General features: G+C 46.0%; 1 protein-coding gene across 2 annotated transcripts in view; it reads right to left on the reverse strand.

Annotated features, from left to right (window-relative positions):
* VPS26A (VPS26 retromer complex component A) overlaps nt 1–25,262 on the reverse strand; it is a 1,053,575-nt gene that overhangs the window by 327,026 nt on the left and 701,287 nt on the right. For both annotated transcript variants that reach the window (XM_069610610.1, XM_069610609.1), the window contains exon 6: nt 21,575–21,681. In XM_069610610.1, the coding sequence (XP_069466711.1) occupies nt 21,575–21,681 (107 nt within the window). The remainder of the gene's footprint in view (nt 1–21,574; nt 21,682–25,262) is intronic.

A 25,262-nucleotide genomic window follows, 5' to 3' on the forward strand; every position in this document is an offset into this window, starting at 1 on the left:
AAAAGAGTCCACTGCCCTGTGTCCAAAGCCCTTATTTTGTCCCTTACACCTATAACTAAACTAAAAGGGTAGTGCATCTTCTTGGTCCAGAAGAATGACTGCCTGCTTCTGGACTATGAATCACAGTTCCAACTTTAGATGGGACCCTTACCTGAAGGAATGACTCCATTCCCCAGGTCTCAGTCCCTTTCCAAGTTACAAAGCAAAGTTCAGGTGGAAATTCAATTCAAAAGGGTAAAGTCGCAGTCCACACATCAACATCCCGGATTGCCCATAGTTGCTTTTCACTATTGGGTTCCTGGAGAATGGATGCCTTCTCCCGGAATCTTGTAGACTCAATTACTAGGAGGATGGCCTTGCCAGGTGTCTGATCCTCTGTATTTTCTTCTTCACACACAGCCAGGGGGAATTACTCCTTTCCCCTAGACTATTTATTTGTGGGCCCAAGCACCAGGAGAAGGAGTCCCTTCTCCTGGTCTTTATTTTATCACACTTTCTTTGCTTCCACTTTCACAGTTTTTCACAATACCAGGGGGAATGGGGGAATGACGACCTTTCCCTGGTCTTTCGTAGGCTTCTTTTTACAGTTCACAGCAGTCCCTTCCCATGGCTTTCTCAATCATGCACTGCCACGAAGAAGATAGTTTACAAAAGTTCCTCTGGGCTTTGGCAGACCTGGTTCACTCTCCTTCTAGTTACTGCCCCGAAGATGATGACTTGGACGACTCTTCTTGCTTCTTGAGTGTGTGTGCCACACCTGTATATGCGTCTTTCCCAGGGTTTCCCTCCTCACGTCTTCTAGGTATTCTTGGAGCTTTCCACAACTCTGTTACACCCCCACAAACCTTCCCAGCAACCCAGATACCTTTTGGGTTACTGATGTTTTCTCCGGTTGGTCTCGGGCTCTCTGGGCTTCAGTCATCCCCCAGGTTCTCTGCTCTTCCGGCTGCTGGCTGTGATGATTACGCAGTATGGTTCTTCGTATTTTGGAAAGTATGCGGGCAAAATGCACCAAAGGTCAAATCAGACATGCAAAAAAAACCAAGCAAATGTTGCATGCGAACAAACATTTTCAAACAAATTGGCTAATTCCATCCCTACTCTTCCTCGTCCCAGTTAATCTTGGGTTTTCAATGCTACAGAGGTAAATCTAAGTGTGGGCCACAGAGGAATGGGTGAAGGGATAGGAGGAGTATGTGTGGGAGGTAGTGAAGTTAATGAAGGGTTGGGATACCATTTTGCTCTAGGATCCTCATGCTTGTCCCTAGAGAGGGAGTCCCTCCCCATGGGTTCCTCCCGCTGAGTAATACCCCCAAGGGAGCTATCGGGTAGCAACCTGACTGCCCTGGCCTCATCAGAAGGGGTTTCCCCTCGAAGCGAAGTGACGACATCCAAGGATTCGTCATAGTACATATAAAAGTAACTAAAAATCCCAAGTGAAAAAGCTAGGGCAACACAAAAGGAACCCTGTTAGGGAGAATTCTCATAAATGTGCTAATTCCCTTCACCTTAGAGACCCCCAGCAACTTTGCTGGATTTTTTAGGACTTGATTTTCTTACCTGGAAAGAGTGTGAGCCTTTTTTCCCACTCCTTCATGTATTTTGATATGTGTTTTACATTTGTGTTTTTTAATTATGAAGTTTTAGGCATCATCTTTTCATGTGTGTCACACAGCACCCTCAGTGCAGTGACACAGGGATGTCTTTTAGACTTCCCACAGGTTTAAATACCTTCTCTGGGATAAACTACGTTTCCCAGAGAATGTAAAGTGAAAATGACTTTACTAGTCTTTCTAAAATCCTAGACCCAGCACACACCATCTTACAATAGAGTGCTGGAGGGGTTACATAGTATTGGCCTATTGAAAAGGCTGGTGGCAGTGGTTTTACAACGAACTACCATGATTTTTCCCAACCGCGAACACCAGTAGCTAAAAATCACGGGAGCCATGTTTTTCAAGATGACGCCTTAAGCCCCTTTGTTTAAACAGGTCCCGGTCGTCTTTTTTCGACGTTTCTTTTTGGAAAGGTCCTTCTAGTGTTTGTGTCTGCGCACCAAACCAGGTTTGGTCCCTTTGTTCGTATGCCTGTGGTGGGCCTCTGGCGTCCGAATGTCTGGGGTGGGCAGGAAGTGAGGGAGGTGCCAGAAACTCCCTGTACTTAGTCTCCTAGGAGACCCAAATGCACTCTGGTGTGATTGGCTGGCTGACTGTCCGGCAAGGACAGCCACCCTGCTGGGTGAGTGACAGCTAGGCTGGAATGAAAGGGAGAAACTGTCTAAAAGGCGAGTCTCCACGACTGGAATGCAGAGTCGACCACTGGAACGAAAGAACCAAAGACGAGCTGGAAGAGGACGGCTGCTGCAACTCCTTGACCGTTGGTTTGCCCAGTGAAGCCCTGCTGCAGGTCCGAATTGCCAAACACCATTCGACAGAGAAGCTCCTTCAAGGACGGCTTCTTCCTTTGAGTTGTTGGGACCAATCAACTCATAAGACACCTGGATACCATTCTCGAGACTGGTTAGGATTAACCAGGGAGAGGGACGCCAGTTTGTGTTCTTGAATCTACAGCTACTGGAACTGAAGTGACTCCATCTTGTTTGCTTTCTTCGACAATCCCGTGCAGTGCAGGAGTCCCCCGACGTCCTCCCTCTTGTCCCCACGACTGAGGCTCAGGTACAGCGAGATCTGCAGGACCTGCCAGGAACCACGACTTCAGTAGCATTTGTTTCTTCATACAAAAGGTACTGTGCAAACCCGATTGAGAGAACGCCACTCTCGCAGTGAAAGTTCGTGAAACTTTCCCAGTGCAGGCCTAATCAGCTTGTGACCCGACATATGATTCTTTTTCGCCTAAACTACTTCTAAGAACTTTCGCAAAGACTTTACCGTTTGATACCAGAACTGCTCTTTCCTATACAGAACACTAGCCCATTGACTTTGGCCTGGCCTATTGACTTGAATTGAACTCTTCTGGTGAACAGAAACTATGTGCACTGTCTAAAAAGTATATATGATCTATTTTACTTACCAAGTGCCTTTTTCTCTTTTCTAAGTAACTGAACTGGCATTGGGCTCCTATTTCAGGGGAGCTCAAACTGTCTCAAAATCTTAGAATTTTGTATTGAACTATATTGGATTATAATATTAAGTTGCCTTCTGCTAGTGAAATGTTTTGTAAATGACTGTGTAATAAATTACTAAGTGTTTTTTTTACCAAGAAACCTTGAGTATAAGTGTTTACTTAACTACTGTGATTGAAAGTCCTCTGTGTAACTACTTGTACTGCTCACATTCACTCTTGAGATAAGCCTGGCTGCTCAGCTCGCTACCAAAAACTGTGTGGTACAGACTTATACCAAAGGTTGGTTTGGCTAACACATGTAGTCCTAATTGTGTGTAGTGCTCCCAGAGGGTACTGCCTGCAATGCTGTCTAACATCTGTTGCACTGTATTGCAAGATGTGTGCAATGTTAAAAAGTCACAAAAAATACTAAAAGGAAACAGGTTCCCAGTACCGATGATCGGTTTCCCCGTAATAAATTAGCAAAAACCAAGTGAAGCTGAAGGCTTTACTTCCCGTCAAAAAGTCAGAAATGGTTAGAAAACAAAGCAAAACGATTGGGTGTCCATGGGAACCAATGGGGGAAAGATGCCAAAAGACAAATCTTTTCTAACAGCAACTATTCTGGTGCAGTAGACCATGAGAGAGTTGGTAAATTCACCAGGACACTTCCGAAGGCTCCAGGGGCATACAACTTTCAGAAGATGTCAAGAATAGTTGGTCTTACTAGTATACAAGGGCTGAAGCCCCATGAGGCTCTGAGGAGATCAGACAGAGGAGCAGGGCTTCATCGGGACAATAACTGGAGGGGGTGCTGGTCCACTGCAGAAGTTTTACTCAACTCATTAACGGGTTGCTCTTCTTCGAAGGATTCTTTGCTCCAATGTAGATCTGAAGAATGGCTGCAGGAACCTCTTATCCAAAACTGGAGCTGAAAGCAAGCCCACTAAGGGAAAGGATCTGCGCCATTCAAACAGCTAGCAGTTAGTTGCCCAATCAAGAAGAACTATTGGTTTCACATCTGCCCCAGCATACTGTCTGGCACCAGTGATGTGGATTGGGACTAGATAGTCAGTCAGGCCAACGAAAGCAGCAGATTTACTGGGCAAGTGCATGACCTAATAAGGGACTTCCTGACCTGGGAAGGCAGGAAGAAAGCCAAACTACAATATGTACAAAGAACAAGCGAAAGTCTGGTGCCATGGCCATTTTCGGGTACTAAGCACATTTAATAGCCATCTACTGTAAACGCGTATGTGCACAAGAAAAATAAAGCAAAAACAGGTAACAGCTGCCACCAGCTTGTCTTTGGGCACATATAAAAGTAACCAAAAATCCCATGTGTAAAAAGTTGATAAAAAAGTATTCCAATTGTACTTGACTGTAAGGTGCTGTGTGCAATTTAAAAACACAAGAATTCAAAAAAGAAACAAAGTTTCTCAGTACTGACTGTATGAAGGACTAGTCAGTTTCCGCATAACAAATGAGCAAAAGGCAAGGGGAGTGTAGTTGGAGGCATTACTTCCCTTCAAAAATACAGGACAGGATCAAAAACAGAGCAAAAATAATGGGGTTCCATAGAAATCTACAGGGACAGTTGCAAAAAAGCAAATCTGTCCTAACAGTGTGGAGAGCGAAAGGTGGTAGTAGAGGAGGAGTATTGGCAGGAGAGTAGAGGTGGTAGTAGTAGCAAGAGGTTGTGGTGACAAGGAGGTGGAGTAATAGAAAGGGGAAGAATGAGTGATATACCAGAGGTAGTCGTAGTAGTGAGTGGAGGAACTGGGAAGGAAGAGAAGAGTTAACAACAAAGAGTGGAGGCAGAGTGTAACAGTAGAGGGGCAGTAAAGTTGTGGGAAGCAGAACAACTTGGAAGGCAAAAGTGACGTGGGTCAGGTGAGACCGTGCATGCATGCCGAGTTGTTGGAGCCGGTTGTAAGGAGGCACCATCCCTAAATCCCCTAAAAACACAAAACGGTGCTAGGAAAGGGAAAGTTAGAAGGCCCTTAGGGAGTTAGTCAGCCAGCGGCTGATGGAAAACACTGTAGCACTATTCAGATAACAGACAGAAAGGGGTCACCTGGCAGTAGTACTGTTAAGGACAATTCTCTCTTTAGGCTGAATTTCCTAACCTAGTGAGTCCCCCCCAGCAGCTTTGCTGGATTTCTGGAGTTTGTTTTTTTCTCCTGCCAAGGGTGAGACTCTTTTTCTCCCACTCTTGGACATGATTTATGGTGTTCCTTTGACTGTTAATGTGTTTTATGGGCTATGGGGTCCTTTACTCCATAGGGTCTCATGTGTTTTTACTATGTGTGTTACACAGCACCCTCCGTGCAGTGACACAGGGGTGTCATAGTGACACCCCACCATAGACTCCATACCCTGGGACTGACTACTGTCTCCCAGGGCTTGTAAAGTCACCATTGGCTTTACTAGTCCCAAATTATTACCAGAAACCGGTACAAACCATCATATTGTGGACGTACTGGTCGGGGCAATTCAATTGCCCTGGGGTCTGTTAGTCGAGGGGGCACGTCTCCGTCCCCCCTGATCGTGTTTTGGCTGGTGGCAGTGGATACTACTTTTTATATTCGACCGCGAATATTTCCCTATGGGATTTTCCCATTGTTCGGGGCTACCAACTTTAATTATTTAATTCTCATAGCCTCGAACATACCGCCGGTTTATTTATTTAATATTAATTCGCCGGTTGGTATTTTTTGCCAGGACTCGATTCTAAAATGGCGTTTGTGTTCTCTTCGTGACTCCAACCCAAGTCGAGCCCTTTGTTCCACCTTTTGGCGGGCTTCTCCACAGAAGCCTCCAAAAGTGGTACCACTCTGTCTGGGTACCACAGGGGATGTGGGAGGGGGTTTAGGCACCCTGGACTGAGTAACCTTGGTAACTCAAGTCGCACTCTTGTGTGATTGGCCCAAGTGGTGAGCCGGCCGGCTCACCACTTAGTATGTTTGATTGACAGCTAGGCTGAGTGAATGGGGGTGTGCTGCATAAAAGCAGGGCTTTGGGGACTGGAACTGAGAATCCGATGAGGGAGAAGCTGAGCAGACCTACCACGATGACACCACCGGTGGAGCCCTGCGGAACCGACTCACCACTTCCCGATGACAGAGAAGATATCCCGGCTGGAGAGGCTTCTTCCCCTGACTGGTGGGCACAACCAGTTTACCTTCTTCTCTTCGCACCCCAGACCGGCTTGTGGTTGAATTGCCCGTGCCCAGCACCCCGGCAACCGGATAGCCACTTACCACTGGACCGCGAATCAACAGACCGCTCCTTTTACCTGAAAAATTCTACAGCTGGTTTCTTCCCTGGCAGTGCAACGGACTCCGGTCTTCCTCCCCGACGAGATCCTCTCTTCCCCCGGACGAAGCACCGACTTGCATCCACTGCCAGGATCAACTGCCCCCACTGGAGTATTCTCAACACTTTAAGGTACCGTGTCCGCCAGGCCTCGCTTTCTAAAGATTGCTACAAGGTAATAATAACCCCTTAACCTTCTGGAATGGGCTGGCCGCCTTGACCCTATAACTGGTCCCTTTCTTTGGTCCAACTCCTTTTTGAACCGTTACAAGACTTTTGTGCAATGCAACCATGTGACCTTGGACACATTTCGTTTTGATCCTCTTAAAGCGGATCCGGCCTACTGACTCTAAACCCACGGTGTTACTTTGCCTTCCTCTCTTGTTGTGTTCGTGAAAAAGTGTTGGGATCGGTTTCAATTTATTCTCTGATTTCCTCTCCCTTTTAAAAATGAATTATTAGAGTGCCATCTACGTTAAGCGCTCACCGCTGTCTGAAAATAAGTGGGGCTTTACTTAAGACTTGTCTAATAGTCTTCTAAGGGAGTGTATATCTTTTAGTGACCGTGTTTTTGAATTGCTTACTATTAGTGCCTGTGCGTTTTTCTAGATGTGGTTTTAAATAAATAATTATATCTCTTTTACACCAAGCCCTGGTCAGTGTTTACTTGTTCTATTGTGTTCTTTTGACCTATTGTGAATACTCTGTATACTGCCTAACTCTTCTTGAGGGAAGTCTGACTGCTCAGCCACAGCTACCAAGTGAATCTGTGTGGTACAGACTGCTACCAAGTGGGTTTACTGCCAAACACCTGTAGACCTAAATCTTTTGCAGTGGTCCCAGAGGGAACTGCACAGGTTTCTGCCTAACAAGTACTAACCCCTGATAAAGACCCCTAGGCAAGGGAGGGTGTAAAACAATGGGTTGTAGTGAGAAAGGGATGGCCCCTTTGCCAACTTCCCTAAAGGCCACAGTAGGCCCTTATGATCTACCAGAAGAAAACATCAGCCAATCTTTCTGTATTGTAGAAATAAACACCCTTGAGACATCGAGAAGCCTCCACAGTGGATATTTGTAGCAGGCGCTCCATCACAGAATGTTGACTTAGCAACATCTCTTGGAGAGCATGTTGCCCACTAACTGAATGGCTGAGTCAAAAAGGGATCACGTATAGGTGTACCTACCCATTGGCTCTGATCTTTGAGTTCAATAAGAAGACCAATCTACTTTCCCATGTGAATGAAGTCAGTGAAGTCACACAAGAATGGCTAGAAAACGAATGCACTTGAAAAAGAAAAAAGGGGACTATATAGAGCATCCCGGAAAGCAATGAGATTAAGAGAGAAGAACAAGTTACTTCTTACCTTGTAACGTTCTTTCGACGGGATGTTCCTCCGACGTATTCCTCATCTTAGATATCTCCATCCAGCTCTGCTGGCCTCGGAAAATTTTTTCTCTAGAGGGCGCTGCGCGTCGACGTCCTCCGAGTCGATGTCCTTCGACAGCCGCCGTATCGACGTCGACGTCATCCTGCCTATAAAGGCCGCGCGCAGCGTCCGTTGCTCAGTTCCGTTTTGTAGCCCACAATAATACTTTCTGGACTAACTAATCACCCTGAAGGAGCGTAAGCTGCAACAACAAGGGAAGTAGAACTGCGGGGATGGATGGGAGGGTCGATGAGGAATACGTCGGAGGAACATCCCGTCGAAAGAACGTTACAAGGTAAGAAGTAACTTGTTCTTCGAAGGGATTGTGTCCTCCGACGTATTCCTCATCTTAGATAGGCTCCCATAGCAGTATTCTATTATCGGAGGAGGGAGTACTGACTTCACGCTGTCTTCTATTGATGAATAGAATGCAGTACAGCCCTTCCAAACCTAGTCTCTTGACTGGAGGAGGAATCCAGATTGTAAAAACGTGTAAAGGTATGGACAGACGACCATGTAGCGGCCGCACATATGTCTTTAACCGGCACGCCTCTTTTGAGGGCCGATGAAGCTGCAATACCTCTGGTCGAATGAGCCCTAAGGTTTTGAGGGGGCTCTTTCCCTGCCAGTTTATAATATTCCAGAATGGCTAGAATGATCCATCTGGAAATGGTCTGCTTAGTTATTGGTAACCCCAGCTTGTGACCTGTGTAACCTACAAACAGCTGGTCTGCCTGTCTTATCCTGGCTAGTCTACTAATGTAAAAACTTAAAGCCCTCCTAGGGTCTAGCCTGTGTAACCTCTCTTCCTCTTTCCCCGGGTGAGGAGGAGGATAGAAAGATGGTAGGGTAATCTTCTGAGTGATATGGAATTCAGAAACCACCTTTGGGAGGAAATTAGGCTTCACTTGCAGGACAACTTTGTCTTTGTGAAATATAGTATGAGGGGGTTTACAAGAAAGAGCTTGTAATTCGCTCACCCTTCTAGCAGATGTAAGTGCTATTAATAAAACAGTTTTAAGGGTAAGGAATCTTAACGAACAAGAATGGAGAGGTTCGAAAGGTGTACCCATCAGGAAAGTTAGTACTAAGTTTAAATCCCATACGGGAACTTGGAATGGTCTTGGGGGATAAACATTGGTTAACCCCTTTAGAAACTGTATTACCAAGGGTAATTTGAAATAGGATGGTTCTTCCGCAGTACGCTTAAAGATGGATAGCGCTGCGAGATAGCCCTTAATGGTGCCAACTTGAAGGCCTGAATTTGCCAAATATAGTAGGAAGGACAAAACCATTGGTGTACTACATGAAAAAGGGTCGATATTCTGTTCTCTACACCAGCTGCAAAATCTGTTCCAACGGCAGCGGTATAAAGACTTTGTTGCTGGCCTCCTTGCCGAAAGCAACACCTCCATAACATCATCAGGGAGGTCCCAATCCTTGTACCTCAGCCTTTCAGAAGCCAAGCGTGAAGGTTGAGGGTTTTGATGTCTGGATGGAGAACCTGACCTCCCTTCTGTGAGAGTAGGTTCTCTCTGAGTGGAAGTCGAATTGGAGGGCAGATGGACAAGTCTAGAAGGTCCGGGTACCACGTTCTCCTGGCCCAATCCGGGGCAATTAGGATCATGGTTCGCCGGAATCTTCTCAACCTCCTGATCATTTGAGGAATGACAGGGACCGGTGGGAACGCGTACAGAAGCGGAAACTCCCAGTCCACTATGAACGCGTCTCCCAGAGCTCCTCTCGGGGGAAATTCCCTTGAGCAGAATAGGTTGCATTTCCTGTTTAGGCTGGTGGCGAACAGATCTACCTGAGGGGTTCCCCAAAGGGCGAAGATCTCTTGAAGGACTTCCTGAGCTAGCTCCCACTCGTGGAAGACTGTGTTCTGCTTGCTCAGAGCGTCCGCTGTCAAGTTCTTCCCTCCGGCTAGGTGAACTGCCGATAGAGAGATTCCTTCTTGGATTGCCCAAAACCAGAGCTGCATCGCCTCTCTGCACAGGGGTAGTGATCCTACGCCTCCTCTTTTGTTGAGGTAATGCATGGCCACTGTGTTGTCCGTCATTATCAGGACGTTCTTCCCTTGTACAGCTGGCAGGAACGCCTTCAGCGCAAGTCTGATGGCTCTCAGCTCTAACAGGTTGATGTGTAGTCTGGACTCCGATGGAGACCAACGACCGCTGATGGTCAAGTCGTTGGCGTGGGCTCCCCACCCCGTGAGTGAGGCATCCGTGACTACTGTTATCTCCGGCCAGGGTTGCCAAAACTGTTCTCCTTTCAGAATGTTCTCCTGACAGGCCCACCACTGAAGGTCTCGAGCCACCCTGCCGGGAACCTGAAGAAGATCTGTCATTCTCCCTGAGAATTGTGACCACTGAGTCCTCAGTGCCCACTGGAGGGATCTCATTCTCAGGCGAGCCTCTGGCACTAGGAAAATGCAGGATGCCATGAGGCCTAGCAACCTCAAAAAGTCGAAGGCTGGGAGACGTTGGGCATGCTGGAACTTGGTAACCATCTGTAGAATATCTTGAGCCCTCACCTCTGGTGGCGAGGCTTTTCCCAGGGAAGTATCCAGGATCGCTCCTATGAACTGGAGTCTCTGCGATGGTATCATTTGTGACTTCTTTAAATTGAGGGAGAAGCCCAGTCTGTGAAGGAAGTGGCACACTTGATTTAGCTGGATCTGAGCTTGTTCCGGAGAAACAGCCCTGATCAACCAATCGTCCAGGTAGGGGTAGACGTGAATCCCTTCCCTCCTTAGACTTGCAGCCACTACCGACATTAACTTGGTGAAGACCCTCGGGGCGGAGGTCAGCCCAAATGGCAGCACTCGAAATTGATAGTGAGAGTTGCCAATTGCCAACCTCAGGTATTTCCTGTGTTTGAGATGGATAGGCACATGGAAATAAGCGTCCTGAAGGTCCAGAGATACTAAACAAGTCCTGGAACTGAAGGGCCTGGAGGATCTGAGAAAGAGTGACCATCTTGAATTTGTCTTTTTTGAGGAATTTGTTAAATTCTCGCAAGTCCAAGATGGGTCTCAGTCCTCCGTCTTTCTTTGGAATGAGAAAGTAAGGGGAGTACCAGCCCTTGTTCCTCTCCGCTACAGGTACCGGTTCTATGGCACCTTTCTCTAGCAGGTCCCAAATTTCCTGCAAGAGGAGCGGATCTGGAGCTTTCTGAGAGCTGATCCCCCGGTGGATGACTCTGAGGTATACGTAGGAAAGGCAGGCAGTAACCTTGGGCAACTGTTTCCAATGCCCAAGCATCTGACGTGATAGCCTGCCATACCGCCAGATGTTGAGTCAACCTGCCTCCTACAGGTGTCCTGTGAGGGAAGTCCTCAGAGTGGTTTTGGGGCGGCTGATGCAGATGGTAAAGAGGCACCTGCTGTTGCTGCGGCTTTTGAATATCTACCCCGTCCACCTTGGGTAGTTCTTCTTTGACCCCTTTGAGCCGGTCGTCCTCTACCTCTTCCGAATGCGGAGTAGAAGTGAAAGGACTTGCCCCTCGCAGAGGTTCCTGTGGGACGAAAAGGAGTCTGACGGATTGCAGCTCCTAGGGATTTTGCTGCTGCTTTTGAAGTTTGCAGTTTCTCTAAACTGTCATCCGCCTTTTTCCCGAACAAAGAAGAGCCATCGAATGGCATGTTCAAGAGCCTGGCTTGCACATCTGGGGCAAAACCCGACTTTCTCAACCAAGCGAATCTCCTGGTTGATGTACTTGCCGCCATTGCTCTGCTGATACTGTCAGCCGAATCAATGCCCGTCTGGAGGGATTTGCACACAGCGTCTTTACCGTCCTGTATAATATTCAGGAACGCATCCCTTTCTTCTCCCTCCGGGATGCAGTCAGCCGCTGTAGAAGCACACTCCCAAAGTGTATGGCTGAACCTAGCAAGGGTGCAAGTAGCATTAACAGATTTTAACGCCATGCTACATGCTGAAAAGACTTTCTTTGCCATAGCATCATATTTTTTATCGTCCCTGTCCTGTGGGACGGTAGGATAAGCCGTCTTGACATCGGTAGAGGATGCTGCCTGTACCACCAGACTTTCTGGGGATGGGTGTTTAGACAAAAACTCTGGGTCTGTAGAAGATACCCTGTACTTTGTAGACAGTTTTTTATTTACTGCTGGTACTACATCTGGGGTTTCCCAGTTTGTCATGATCTTTCTCTGAAGAGCTTTATGAAAAGGCACCACAGGATCCTCCTGTGGGCCTTTGTCAAGAATATCCGTGAGGTCATCTTGTTGGAAAGATTGTGAAAGTGCAGACCACCCCATGAACTCTGTAATCCTGGCCATTAAGGTTCTGTAGGGGGTTTCAGCATGCTCCCCCGGGTCTGGCTTAGCAAACTCCACCTCAGGGGAAGTGTCTAACCCACTTGCCTCATGTAAAGAATCATGAAGATCCTTTAACCTGCGCTCTTCAGAGGAAAATTCCTCTCTAACTGGGGTTACAGGTCCCTGTAACTCAAATGTGTCTTCCTGTTCAGACAAATCACCCTCTTCTAAAATTGAGGATATAGTTCTCAATTGTTCTGAACTCATAAAGGGAGTAAATCCCATTTCCAAGGCAGAGGGTGTCGAACTTGTCATTATTGGCCTCGAAAACGTCGTTGTCGTCGAAGGCTTCGAGCGTGGCGTCGAAAACAGAGGCGGAGGCCTCGAAGACCTCGACAGAATTGGAATTCTACTCGACAATATCGAAGCCATCGACGTCGAGGGCCTGGGGATAGTCACTGGATGTGTGGTAACCGTGACTTTTCTTGGCGTCGACGCCGGTGTCGAAGCTGGCGTCGAGTCGACAGACCCGTGTGTCGAAGGTCCCTTCGACAACGGCGTCGAAGACATCGACCTCGACGGAACCTTCGAGGAAGGTTTGGAGGTCATAGTCCTGCTCGAGGGTTCGAGACGCGCTCGAGAGGTTTCTTTCACCGGGTACTGCGACTCGCGGCGTTTTTGACCTTCGGGTCTTTCGACCAGAGCATCGCTCTCGGCAGTCTTCGAGGGGGTCGAGGCTGCTTTCTCGAAGACGCTCATCATATTTTTTCGGAATTCCTCCCATTCAGCCCGGGAACTATGTTTCGTGGGGCAAGGGATTCTTTTTGGCGAAACAGAGGAAGAGGAAGACGGAGAAGGGGATCTTCGACGTCTCCTCTTCGAGTGCTTCGATCTCGAGGAGTGATGAGACCCACTCCGAGACCTGGAGCGCGAATGGTGACGAGGAGACGAATGTCTCGACTTCGTCGACGAAGAAGAAGCTTTAAAAGTCTTACCTTTCTCCAGCTTCCCCCTACGCTCCTTCAGGGCCTTAGCTGTCATGGACATACAGTCCTCGCATTCTGAACAATGGTGTTCAGCTCCCAAACACCACAGACAAATTCTGTGAGGATCGGTCAACAACATCTTTTTCCCACAATCTCGACATTTCTTGAAGCCGGATCGAGGAGTTGTCGGTTCCGACGAGGAAGCCATCGAGTACGGATCGAATAACTCGAGGTAAATAGGATTAATCTGACTAAGAACTGAGCAACGGTATTCTGAGGCACTGAGTAAGCGCGGAAAAACGGAACTGAGCAACGGACGCTGCGCGCGGCCTTTATAGGCAGGATGACGTCGACGTCGATACGGCGGCTGTCGAAGGACATCGACTCGGAGGACATCGACGCGCAGCGCCCTCTAGAGAAAATTTTTTCCGAGGCCAGCAGAGCTGGAAGGAGATATCTAAGATGAGGAATACGTCGGAGGACACAATCCCTTCGAAGAACAAGTTGCTTACCCCTGGTAACGTACTTTCGACTGGATGTTCCTCCCACGTATTCCTCATCTTTGATATTTGATATCCAGCTTCAGCTGCTTCAGAAAAAAAAATTGGCAGAGGACGCTGTGCGTCGACTCGATGTCCCTCGAAGTCCTCCGTTTCAAGGATTATGTCATCCAAGGTTTATAAAGCACGCACAGCGCTCGTTGGCTTCAGTTCTGTTTTTTCACCTTACAGCATAATTACGGGAATGACCATACTCAGCCTTGAAGGAATGAAAGCTGTAATAGCATGGGAAATTCTACTATGGGGTAGGCTGGGAGGGCGATGAGGAACACGTGGGAAGAGCATCCAGTCGAAATAACGTTACATGGGGTAAGTAACTTGCTCTTCTAATGGATTGTGTCCTCTCACATATTCCTTATCTTGGATAGACTCCCAAAGTAGCATTTGATTTAGTGGAGGGAGTAGAATTGGTATTTTAATTGTTTTCATGTACCGAGTCCAAATCCTTCCGGATGATCCTTCCCTGCCAACCTGTAGCATTCTGAAATGGCCAGAATGATCCATCTGGACAAGCTCTGCTTAGAGACAGCCTGACCCAGTTTGTGGCCCATATGAACAATGAACAGCTCATCATCAAGACAGAGTTTTGACATTCTAGATATATAAAAGCTTAAAGCTCTACGAGGGTCCAACCTATGTAATCTCTCCTGCTCTTTGCTAGGATGAGGAGGTGAGAGAAATAAAGCAAAACAATGTTTTGTTCTATGCAAAAAGCAGAAATGATTTGAGGTACAAATGAAGGTTTAACCATTAGAACAACCCTATCCTTGTGAAGATAGTAAAGGGTGGCTTGGACAAAAGTGCCTACAACTTTCTCACTCTACGGGCTGAGGTAAAAACTACCAATAGAAGGGTCTTAAAGGTTAACAACCTTAAGGGACATGAATGTAAAGTTTCCAAAGGTGCACACATTAGACATTTTCGAACCAGATTAAGATCTCAAATTGGAACCTGGAACGGAGATGGGGGCACGTTGGTGAGCCCCTTTAGTGGAATTTTGAAGTGTGAACATTCCTCTGACGAGTGCTTAATTATAGACAGCGCCATCAAATAGCCTTTAATAGTACCAATCTGTATAAAATCCACTGTTTTACATAGAAAAGGATCTAAAAGTTCTTTTCTCTGCATCAGTTGCAGAATGTATTCCAACGGTACTAAGACGCTGATGCTGGCCTTCTGGCCGAAAGCAAAATCTCCATTACGTCATCCGGGAGGTCCCAATCCTTGTATCTAAACCTTTCAGAAACCAAGCGTGAAGGTTGAGTGTCTTCACCTCTGGATGGAGATCCAGACCCTCCTCTGGCGAGAAAAGGTCCTCTCTTTGTGGAAGACGCATTAGAGGGCAGATGGACATGTCCAGAATGTCCGGGTACCACTTCCTCCTGTCCCAATCGGGGGCAATTAGGATCATGTGTTTCCTGAACTTTCTCAACCTCCTGATCACTTGAGGAGTGATGGGGACTGGAGGAAAGGTGTACAGGAGTGGAAATTCCCAGTCCACCACTAACGGACTGGGAATTTATAGCCGGTCAGATAGCAAAACGAGCTGAGCGCCCGTTTGTGACATCTAGGTGCAGCCTGCTGATGCAGGTTCGAATCCAGGCAGAGCCAACTCAACCTTTCATCTTTCCGAGGTCGATAAATTGAGTACCATGCAATACCATGCTGTGTGATAATAATATCAACTGTTATCTCAGCGCTCAGATGCCTGTGGGCTTGTAGCGCTATATATAAAAACTAGATATTTTATTATATATATTATTATATTAATGTGTCTCCTAGAGCTCCTCTTGGAGAAAATTCCCTGGAGCAGTACAGTTCGCACTTCCGGTTGACACCGGTCGCAAACAGATCCACTTGAAGGGTTCCCCAAAGGAACTTCCTGAGCTAGTTCCCACTCGTGGGAGACTGTGCTCTTCCTGCTGAGAGCGTCCGCCGCTGTGTTGTCCTCTCCGGCTAAGTGAACTGCCAATAGGGAGATTCCTTCTGGTATTGCCCAGTACCAGAGCTGCATTGCCTCTCTGCACAGTGGTAGTGACCCTACACCACCTCTCTTGTTGAGGTAGTACATGGCCACTTTGTTGTCCGTCATTATCAGGACATTCTTTCCCAGTATAGAGGGCAGGAAGGACTTGAGCGCTAGTCCGATTGCCCTCAGCTCCAAAAGTTTGATATGTAGAGTTTCAATGACCGCTGACTGTCCGATCGTTGGTGTGGGCTCCCTACACCATGAGTGAGGCGTCCGTCACTACTGTTATCTCCGGCCATGGTTGCCTAAAGGGTTCTCCCTTCAGCGTCTTTCTCTAACAGTGTTAAAATCTCCTGCACAAGGAGCTGATCTCGAATCCTGAAAGAGTGGTTCCCCGGTGGATTGTTCTGAGGTCTCTGTATAAAAGGAGGGCAGTAACCATGGGGTACGGTTTCCAAGGCCCAAGCATCCCAAGTAATGTCTTGCCATTCTTCTAGATGCTGAGACAGTCTGCCCCCCACTGGTGAACTGAGAGTCAAGACCTCAGAGAGGTTTTGAGGCGGCTGATGCAGCAGCAGATGGTAAAGGAGCCCCTGCTTGAACTGGCTTTGCACCCCTTCTTCGTCCACCACGAAGCAATCCTCTTTGGCCCCTTTGACTGGCCATTCCGCTCACCCTTCCAACTGAGGAGTAGTAGCGAAAAGATGTACCCCTCCAAGGTTGTCCACTAGGTTGAAAAGGTTGAGGTTGCCTAATAGCGGCACCATAAGATTTGGCTGCCACCTTCGAGGTCTGCAACTTCAAGACACTCGTCAGCCTTGTTGCCAAAAGGTGGGACCCGTCAAAGGGCATGTTGAGAAGTCTGGACTGCACATCCGGTGCAAAACCCGACTTGCGCACCCCGCAAAGCTGAGCATAAACGGTGCTGGTAGCCATGGCTCTGCTGATGCTATCAGCAGAATCCAAACTTGACTGAAGAGACTCGCACATGGCTTCTTTGCTGTGTCCAACTATGGCTAAGAACCAGTCTCTTTCATCACCCATCGGGAATGTGCTCTGCCATCATGGAAAAGCTGTCCCATAGAGTGAACGTACATTTTGCGAGGGCACATGTGGAACTGACAGATTTGAGTGCCATACCCCCTGCGGAAAATACCTTCCTTGCCCATTCATCTACTCGTTTATCGTCCCTATCTGGAGGGACAGTAGGTTAAGCCGTTTGCTTAGATGTTGCAGTAGCTGCCTGCACCACCAGACTCTCTGGAATGTGGTGTTTCAACAGGTAGTCAGGCTCACTACTGGAAGGGTGGTACTTCTTGGTCAAGTTCTTATTTACAGCCGGATTGGTTTCTGGTGTTTCCCCAATTCGTCCCTACCCTTTTCTGCAAAGCAACATGAAATGGTAATATGGGATCTGACTGCGGACCCTTATCTAAGAAGTAGTCTGTTAGATTATCTTGTTCGAATGGCAATGGAGGTCTACTCCACTCCATGTAGTCCACTACCTTCGACACAAGTTGTCTGTAGGACGTCTCTGCATGCTCCCCAGTCTCTGGTCTCCCAAACTCCAACTCAGGTGAGGTATCCACCCCACTTGCAGTCTGTAGGTTGTCATAGAGGTCCCTCAACCTTGTCTCCTCTGCAATAAAACTCAGGTACATTTGGCGAACCAAATTGGAGGCCAAATGGAGCCTCTTCATCGCACTGCTCATTCTCTTCATAAATGGAAGAAATGGACTTCAAATAGTGTATCCTGGGTAGAGGTACATATGTTTTCTCAGGAATTAGGGATTTTGCAAATAATGGGTACAACGCTGGAACAGTCGTCGAAACATTCTTCATTGGCGCTCAGCGTCTGTGGCGCAGCTGGCAATGATGGCGCAGCTGGCTCGATGTCGAAGGTTTGGCTGGCGTTGAAGGCGCTGCCAGCGTCGACGACCTCGATTTATGCTTCCAGCTCGACTGATCCTTTGATGAGACTTAATCGGATCGTCCCAGGCTCGAGGGCGTGCAGGCTTTAGGTCGAGCCCTCTCCTTCCCGGCTTCTTTCGAAGTTGCGGTAGGAGCATGGCTGGGTGACTTGTTTTTCAAATATTTTGAGCATCTCTGCTCTGAAGGCCTCCCACTCAGCCGTAGTGGACTTTTTGGTTGGGCAAGAAAACCTCTCGGGGGGATGCGTCCGACGACGGAGTCGACGAAGTTGACCTACGATGCCATCTCTTTTAGGACGGACAAGAGTGGTGTGAGCCACTCCTCAATATCGACTGCTTGGCCTTCTTCCTCCTCTGAGAGTCTCCTCTCGACTCATCGGTCGAAGGATTCTTGGTCGGGGTAGGAGATTTAGGGATTCGACCTACCTTCAACTTCACCTTACGTTCATTCAAGGCCTTTCCAGTTATAGACTGGTACTTGGAGCAGTCCGAGGTGTTATGGTCCTTCCAAGGCACCACAAACAGATTTGATGGGGATCGGTCAAAGACATTTTTGACCCACAATCCCGACACTTTTTGAACCCGGCCTTCGGTGTCGATGAAAAAGACATTTTGATTGCTTGAAATAACCAAGTCTTCATGAAAGTGAAGAAGCGTGCCATATTTCTTGAAGCTAAAGCTGTTGGGTAAAAATGGAACTGAAGCCAACGGGTGCTGCGTGTGCTACATATGCCTTCGATGACATCATCCTCAAGACAGACGCCTTCGAGGGACATCGAGTCGATGCCATCGACGTACAGTGCCCTCGGCCGAAATTTGTTTTCCTTAGCAGCTGAAGCTGGATATCGTTCATCAAAGATGAGGAATACGTGAGAGGACACAATCCATTCAAAACAGAGTGAAGATACTGGGATCCAGATAGTTCCAAAGATTGAAAATTCTATCATTCAAGGGGAATGGTTAAGTACGTTAGTTCAGGTAAATTGTAGAGCACTTGAGGGGGTTCTTGGATCAGGGCTTTGACATGAGGTAGACACAGGGGGAAAATTGATAAAGGATTATATTGGGGTGGGTAGAAGATGGGGATCAGGAGGATGTCAGTAAGGCAACTGGGCAGGAGGGGAGGAAGGGGTTGGATTACTGGCGACCCTTGTTTTGTTTTAATTCAAGTGTGTCTCGGATAGATTTTTCATTTGTTTTTTCTTGCATGCCAACGGTAGAGGCGGAGGACAGCTGTAATGTATCTGAATGGTCAATGACAATTCCACTGAGTCACCTCACACATAGGAAAACACACTTAGTTAAGGGAGGGGTGATAGGTGGGGGAGGGAAAGTTCGGACGTGGTAAGTGGGAAGTTAGTTGGGGGTTGTTTACAAGCTAGCATTTATCCTATACAAGTTCATTAGTTGTACATATTAAACATGGGGGAATTTTGGTGGGGATTGAATTATCTAGGGATTTTGATGTTGAGGGAAAATGACAGTACAGGATGAAAAAGTAGTATAGCCACTTTAAATATTAAAGAGTTGAATTCTTCATACAAGCACTCACTGGTAGGTAATTTAAGAAAGGAGCACTAGACCTCTTGAGGGTGCAATAGTGACTATACCCGACTAATATGGATCTGTTACAGCTGGATGTCCTGTTTAGTTTGTTCCCATTCTAGTTGTGAAAGAGTAGATGTTCAGTTGAATGTATCTAATCTGCTGATAAGTAAGCATTGCGAGTGACAAGTCAATACAAATATTTGAGTACAAAAAGAAAGGAGCTAGATATTTTGAGGGTGCACTATAGAAAGGGAGAACAACAAGATTTTAATTTTGATGGTATGGGTCCAACTATTTGAGCCACATAAGAAGGCAGAAAAGCAGGGGTAGGGCTGCTAAGGTGAGTCTGGGCTACTGCTATGCTCCTTATGTAGGCCAGTTTAGATTTTTAGAGAAGGTAACGAACGGAGGTGCAGACGTAGGCTGAGGCTTTCTGATTGTGGGAGGATACTTTAACTTGGCTCTTACACCCATCTATAGATAGGTTATCCACGAAATCAAGAGTGGGGGGAGAGAATGGAGAGGCGAAAAGTGCAATGAAATCCATCCTCCAGAGATGGAACCCAATATGCTGGGAGGTGGGCCAATCCACAGAATAGGGCACGTACTTGCTTATCTCTGGTCCACTCCAACTATTCTAGACTGGATTACTTCGTGTTAGAAGATTACCAAGGTCACTTAATGGGAAGAGTAATGATCATGCCAATAGTATGGTTGGACTATGATACCGCAGGCTGAGGGTCCAGCCTGCGGTAGAAAAGCACAACGGTAGGACAAATTAAACCACTGCCACCAGCCATTTAAAGTAGTGAGGGTAACATAAAAAGGTTACATTAGAATGTAGGAAAAGGGGCTGCTAGGTAACCGCCCCCAGCACTCCAAATAAGATGGTGTGTGCTGGACCTACAAAGAGAAACGGTAAGTAAAGTCAATTTCACTTTACTATTCTCGGGAACAGTAGTTCACACAAGGTATTTAAACCTTATGAGAAATCTAAAGGATTTCTCTGTGACACTGCACTGAAGGTGCTGTGTGTAATCATACAAAAAGTAGATGCCTATGGAGTTTGTCAGACTCCAAAAACAGTGGAAACACATAATCCAAATCAGGTCAAAACACATGAGAGAGTGAGAAAAAGGTCTCACTCACTCCATGGCGAAAATTAAAAAGTCCTTAAGTCCAGCAACAGAGATGGGGGTCTCTACGGTTAAAGGGAATTAGCACATAATTGAGAATTCTCCCCAACAGGGATGCCAGTTAAGTTGGAGTGGATGAGATAGTTATAGCCAGTTCAAAGGGAAACTGTTTATTCTGCTGTCCTCATGTCATTTGAAGTATCCATGCGAACCATGTGCATTTATATTTCGGGTTAAGAGGTTTCAGGCCTGTTGTGACCTGTAATGAATTATGTTTGTATATGAATGTGTGACCATGTGCTGATGCCATGACCTACCACGGACAAATCCCAAAGAGGGGTGTGTTATGAATGCGATTTGAAGATGGTAGTCAAGTTAACAATGGCCAATGAGAATGGGAGAGCTGGAGAAAGACGGGATTTCTTTGTATAGGTTTTGTCCAATCACATGTGGCGGGTGGATTGTAATAAAATATATGGGAGTGTTTTAACTGTAGCAAAAATGTATATAATGTGCCAATGTATGTGGTTCAGAGAGACTCTGGTTAGTTTCGACTCGACAGAGTCATCTAGCTCCTCCCCGGACGATTGTACAATAAACTTGCTCTACGCACAAACGTGCACCCGTTCCTCAAGTGGTGGGTCTGCTTGGTTGAGGTGATTAGGGGCCCATCCATACACATACAACAATTTAGATGGCCATCTCTGGTTTTCAGTTGGTTTTGAAGATTTGCAGATTTACTCTCCAGAACGGACACAGTACTGCTTCTGAGAATGCAACAAGCAATCAGTGGCAACATACCCTCACTTTGCAACAGTAATCTAACATGTGGATTTTCCAAACAGGCCCTTTCCTCTCCCTGCACCCTTGTGTCACTGTTAATGTTTAAGATAAGTTCATATTAAATGCAAATCATGTTTTCCCTTCCACTTGGCTAGTCTTAAAAATATTATCTCCAATCATATACTGCTGCTCAACATTTTACTTTCCTAAACACATAACTTAATTGTATTGCTTTGGTGCAATACTCTACGACTTATCATTGTAACTTTGTCAATCTTTACGTCGGGTTTGAAATTGTTATACTGAAAGACTACAAATCTGGGATTATTCCAATGTGGAAATGCAAGAATGTTCAACCCCATGAAAAACTATATTGTTTGCAACTTTAGTAACATATTCACAGTAAAAATTAGCGCTTCTCTGTTGGAGGTCTTGCAGATCAATTTCTCTGGTGTGGCTGGCTATATGATCTTCTCTTTGACAAACAGTATTTCAACAAATACTTAACAATTAACTCCACGAATATGTGTAAGAAAAGTCACAAAAGCAAAAATGAAAGGTTACTTCATACCGATTCCTGTGATCTCCTTTTTTATCAGCTGTAATTCCATATGCTGAATTTTTATTCGGACTAACAAGAAGTAAATTTTGCCAACTATTACATCTTTTAAGTGGTACCTATAGGTGCAGACAAAGAATTATTGCAACAGTACATCAAAACATAAGAGTTGCTTCATTCCGATTTCAACAACAATGTTTCTTGAAAGATCTGTACAACATACATAACACTCCTATGAGATGTATTCGTTCATTGGACTAGAGGTTGCCGCATAGCAGATTTATTAATTTGCAACAATGCAAGAGAAGTTAGCACTGATAAAACATGTTTACCTTTAATAAGAAACTGAAACAGCAAAACACATCGTAGTTATGAGTTGGCATTGATAGTTCACAAGTCTGCATAGAAAGATCACTCATATTGGTCACCTGATTTCAAATATATAGTGGAGTACCAGAAAAGGCATTCAAGATTAATGAACATTGTTACTAAAGCAGGTTAAGAATGTTTTGTTCCTTGAAAGAATGGTGGTGATCCATCAGTATTTCGAACATGGTTTAAAAGACCAAGCAAACTGAAATAATGCATTAATGCATAACAGAAATTGGAGAAAACCAAGAAACCATGAATGCACCAGTAAGACACTTTGCACTAGCAAAAACAGCAGTTTATTACATTGACAGTTTATAAAATGAGTTAGTTTGTTAGGGAGAATTCTCGGAAATGTGCCAATTCCCTCCACCTTATAGACTCCCAGAAACTTTGCTGGATTTTGAGGTCTTGACTTTTTTAACCTGGAAAGAGTGTGACCCTTTTTTCCACTCTCTCATGTATTTTAATGTGATTTTCTACGCTGTGTTTCTTTTGGTTATGGAGTCTAACAAACTCCATAGGCATCATATTTTACAATTGTGTCACAAAGCACCTTCAGTGCAGTGACACAGGGAAGTCTTCAAGATTTTCCAAGGTTTAAATACCTTCTCTGGGATAAACTACTGTTTCCCAGAGCAGTAAAGTGAAATTGACTTTACTTAGCATTGTAAATTTCTAGACCCAGCACACACTATTTTAGAATAAATTGCTGGAGGGGTTACTTAGCATCCCCTTTGTCTAGCTTCTTATGTAACATGTTTTATGTTACAATTTCCTCACCGAATGGTTGGTGGCAGTGGTTTAATTTTGAACTACTGTGGTTTGCATTCACCGTGACCGTTCGCGGCTTCGGTAAAGCAACCGCAGGAGCCATCTTTTTCAAAAGGGCGCAGAGCCATCTTTGATAAAATGGCTCTCTGTCTTCTTTTTTCGCCATGCCTTTTTGGGAAGGTCCTTCTAGAGAGTTTCTCTGCTCGCCAAAACAGGTTTTGTCTCTTTGTTCATTTCGCCTTTGGCTCTCAAGTGGCCTGTTGTGCCTGTCTCTCTGGTAGCTGTCTGCTGTTCTCGGAGCTCCCGATGTTCGTGACATTGGACCTGCTCTTTTGGACTCATTTTGGACCCATCACTTCTGGTGAATGATGTTATATTGTATAAATCACTATTAGAGTATTTAGTTTTAGTTTATATACACGGAAAGGGGAAATAACAGTGTTTTATTGATCTGCTCACAGGCCCCGCCCACACAGGAGGAGGACCCTATTTAACATTGAGGCCGCGCGCTCTATGCGTGCGCCACAGCAAGTGGCCGGTTTGCCTGTTTGGCCTGTGGGGCTGGGGTGAGACTCTTATTCGGTATTGCGAGCACTGTGGAGCCTTCCCCCGTTGGATATGGGCTTTTAGAGACACAGACACTATTGGGTGGTCGACCTGATTACTGTTTGTGGGATTATACTAGAGGGTCTGGGGTATTTGTCTTATTATTGTGGTTGGTATACAGAATTAACTTGCTGCATACTCTGGTGGTTATCTAATTACGCTAGGAGTGTGTATGATTTGCTCACTTAATGGGAAAACGAAACGTAAAGCCATTGCCTTATCTACAGTTACGACCCGACGGTCGACCATGGCGTTGGCAGCAGCTATGCCTTTACCAGGGTCTTCTGATACAGACGATTTATTAGAGTGAGCCCAAATGTGCTCCATGGGAGAGGGGGGGGGGCCCGATTTTGGGTAATGACACCCTATATAAATCCTCTCAATCTCTTTTTGGGGAAGGTGGGAAACAAGTGACTAATCGTAACAATGTGTACTTAGACTGTGACGTAAACTCAAGTTATACGTTTGCAGATAACCCTCCCATATTTAGTATGGGTGAAATTACGTTGCTGGGCCTCTCAACATTTAGATACTGTTGTGGAATACCAACAAACAAAAGCAATTTGTACCAAGGAGTGTGCCACCGAGGAAAATAATGACCCCAATATAAATGACACAATGTTGGCAGAGTTAAAAACACTCGGGTCTCCTAAATGAAATAGTTATGGCGTTAACATCTTTGCCTGATTTATGTAGGATGATGATGTCAGATTGGTGTACTGATTTCCAGAAGAATGCTATTAATGAGCACAAGTCACCTTTGCAAGGCAACCCCTTAAGGGAAAAAATGGGAAACACCCAATCACCGGTTACGATTGGCGGGCCAGAAAGGTTGACATGTACGATTACTTTGAACTCTCAAACGGTCCCGCCAAATCTAAAGGACCGACTAGCGGTGTCCCCACTAATGATGGAATGGTCACCACGAGTGAGGACACTGATCTATTTGGGGTGACATTGTCTACGAAAAAAGAAAAAAAAGCCAAACGCAAAAAAATATGACTGTCGGTAAGTGTTTAAACATGTCGTCCTGAAAGTTAATGCGTGGCATGGACTTGCGCGACGACTTGGCGGACTTCCAAAAAGAAAAGGAAGCCCGTGTAGGTCGAAACACACGAGAGGGGGATAGTGGGGTTGCAGCCACATTTGGGCCCAAAGTAGCAAAGGCTAATGTAGCTGATATTGGAATTATCAACAATTGTGATTATACAGAAGGCATTGATAATTTTTCTGATGCACTAAATCAGAAGGAGACAGCAGTACGCATTGACAGGAACCTCGAAAAATTTAACGGGGCATGCTAGACATATGTCACATATTCAAAAATCCTGAAGCTCCTTCACGTCCCAACACTCCCACCTCGGGTGGTCCAGTATTGTCTGTGTTACCCTCCAACCCAAACGAACAATCCTTAATTTGCGTGGACGATCTAAAATCTTCCCTGGAGGGCATCAATCTGATTGATACTGTGGGAAGTGGTATTCAATCTAAGCCAGCTGAGAGTATGGCTGTTGATTCTAGCCAGAGTAATAATGGGGTCAATACTTGTGATGATGTGAAGCACGCTCCGGTGGGTGATGGAGTTTCCATGAATGGCTTTTCTGAAGTTTAATGATTGAAACAATCTTGGATAAAAAAAATGAGGGATGGTTTTAATGGAAAGCTTGATATGGAAACTACAAACCCTGCTCAGGTGAAAGCTGTTGTATATCCTCCCATGGCAAATACGGGTGTTGGTAGAGTTGACTGAGCCTCAGGTGGTTAACCTCCCACTTGATGGGGATAAAGGGCATTATGCTCAAGGAATGTTGGTGGCAAACGCCAACTCTTGGAACTCAGCTGGCGGCCCCAATTATAACGAGGCTGCTGCTGGTGCACTTAGGGCCCCAGCATATGCACATGAGCCCAGTCTAGTTTTATATTATGTATTTGAGGAAGGGGGCCCCAGAGC

This window comes from Ambystoma mexicanum, chromosome 8, assembly GCF_040938575.1.
Source record: "Ambystoma mexicanum isolate Mex_15411 chromosome 8, UKY_AmexF1_1, whole genome shotgun sequence".
NCBI classification, from domain to species: Eukaryota; Metazoa; Chordata; class Amphibia; order Caudata; family Ambystomatidae; genus Ambystoma; species Ambystoma mexicanum.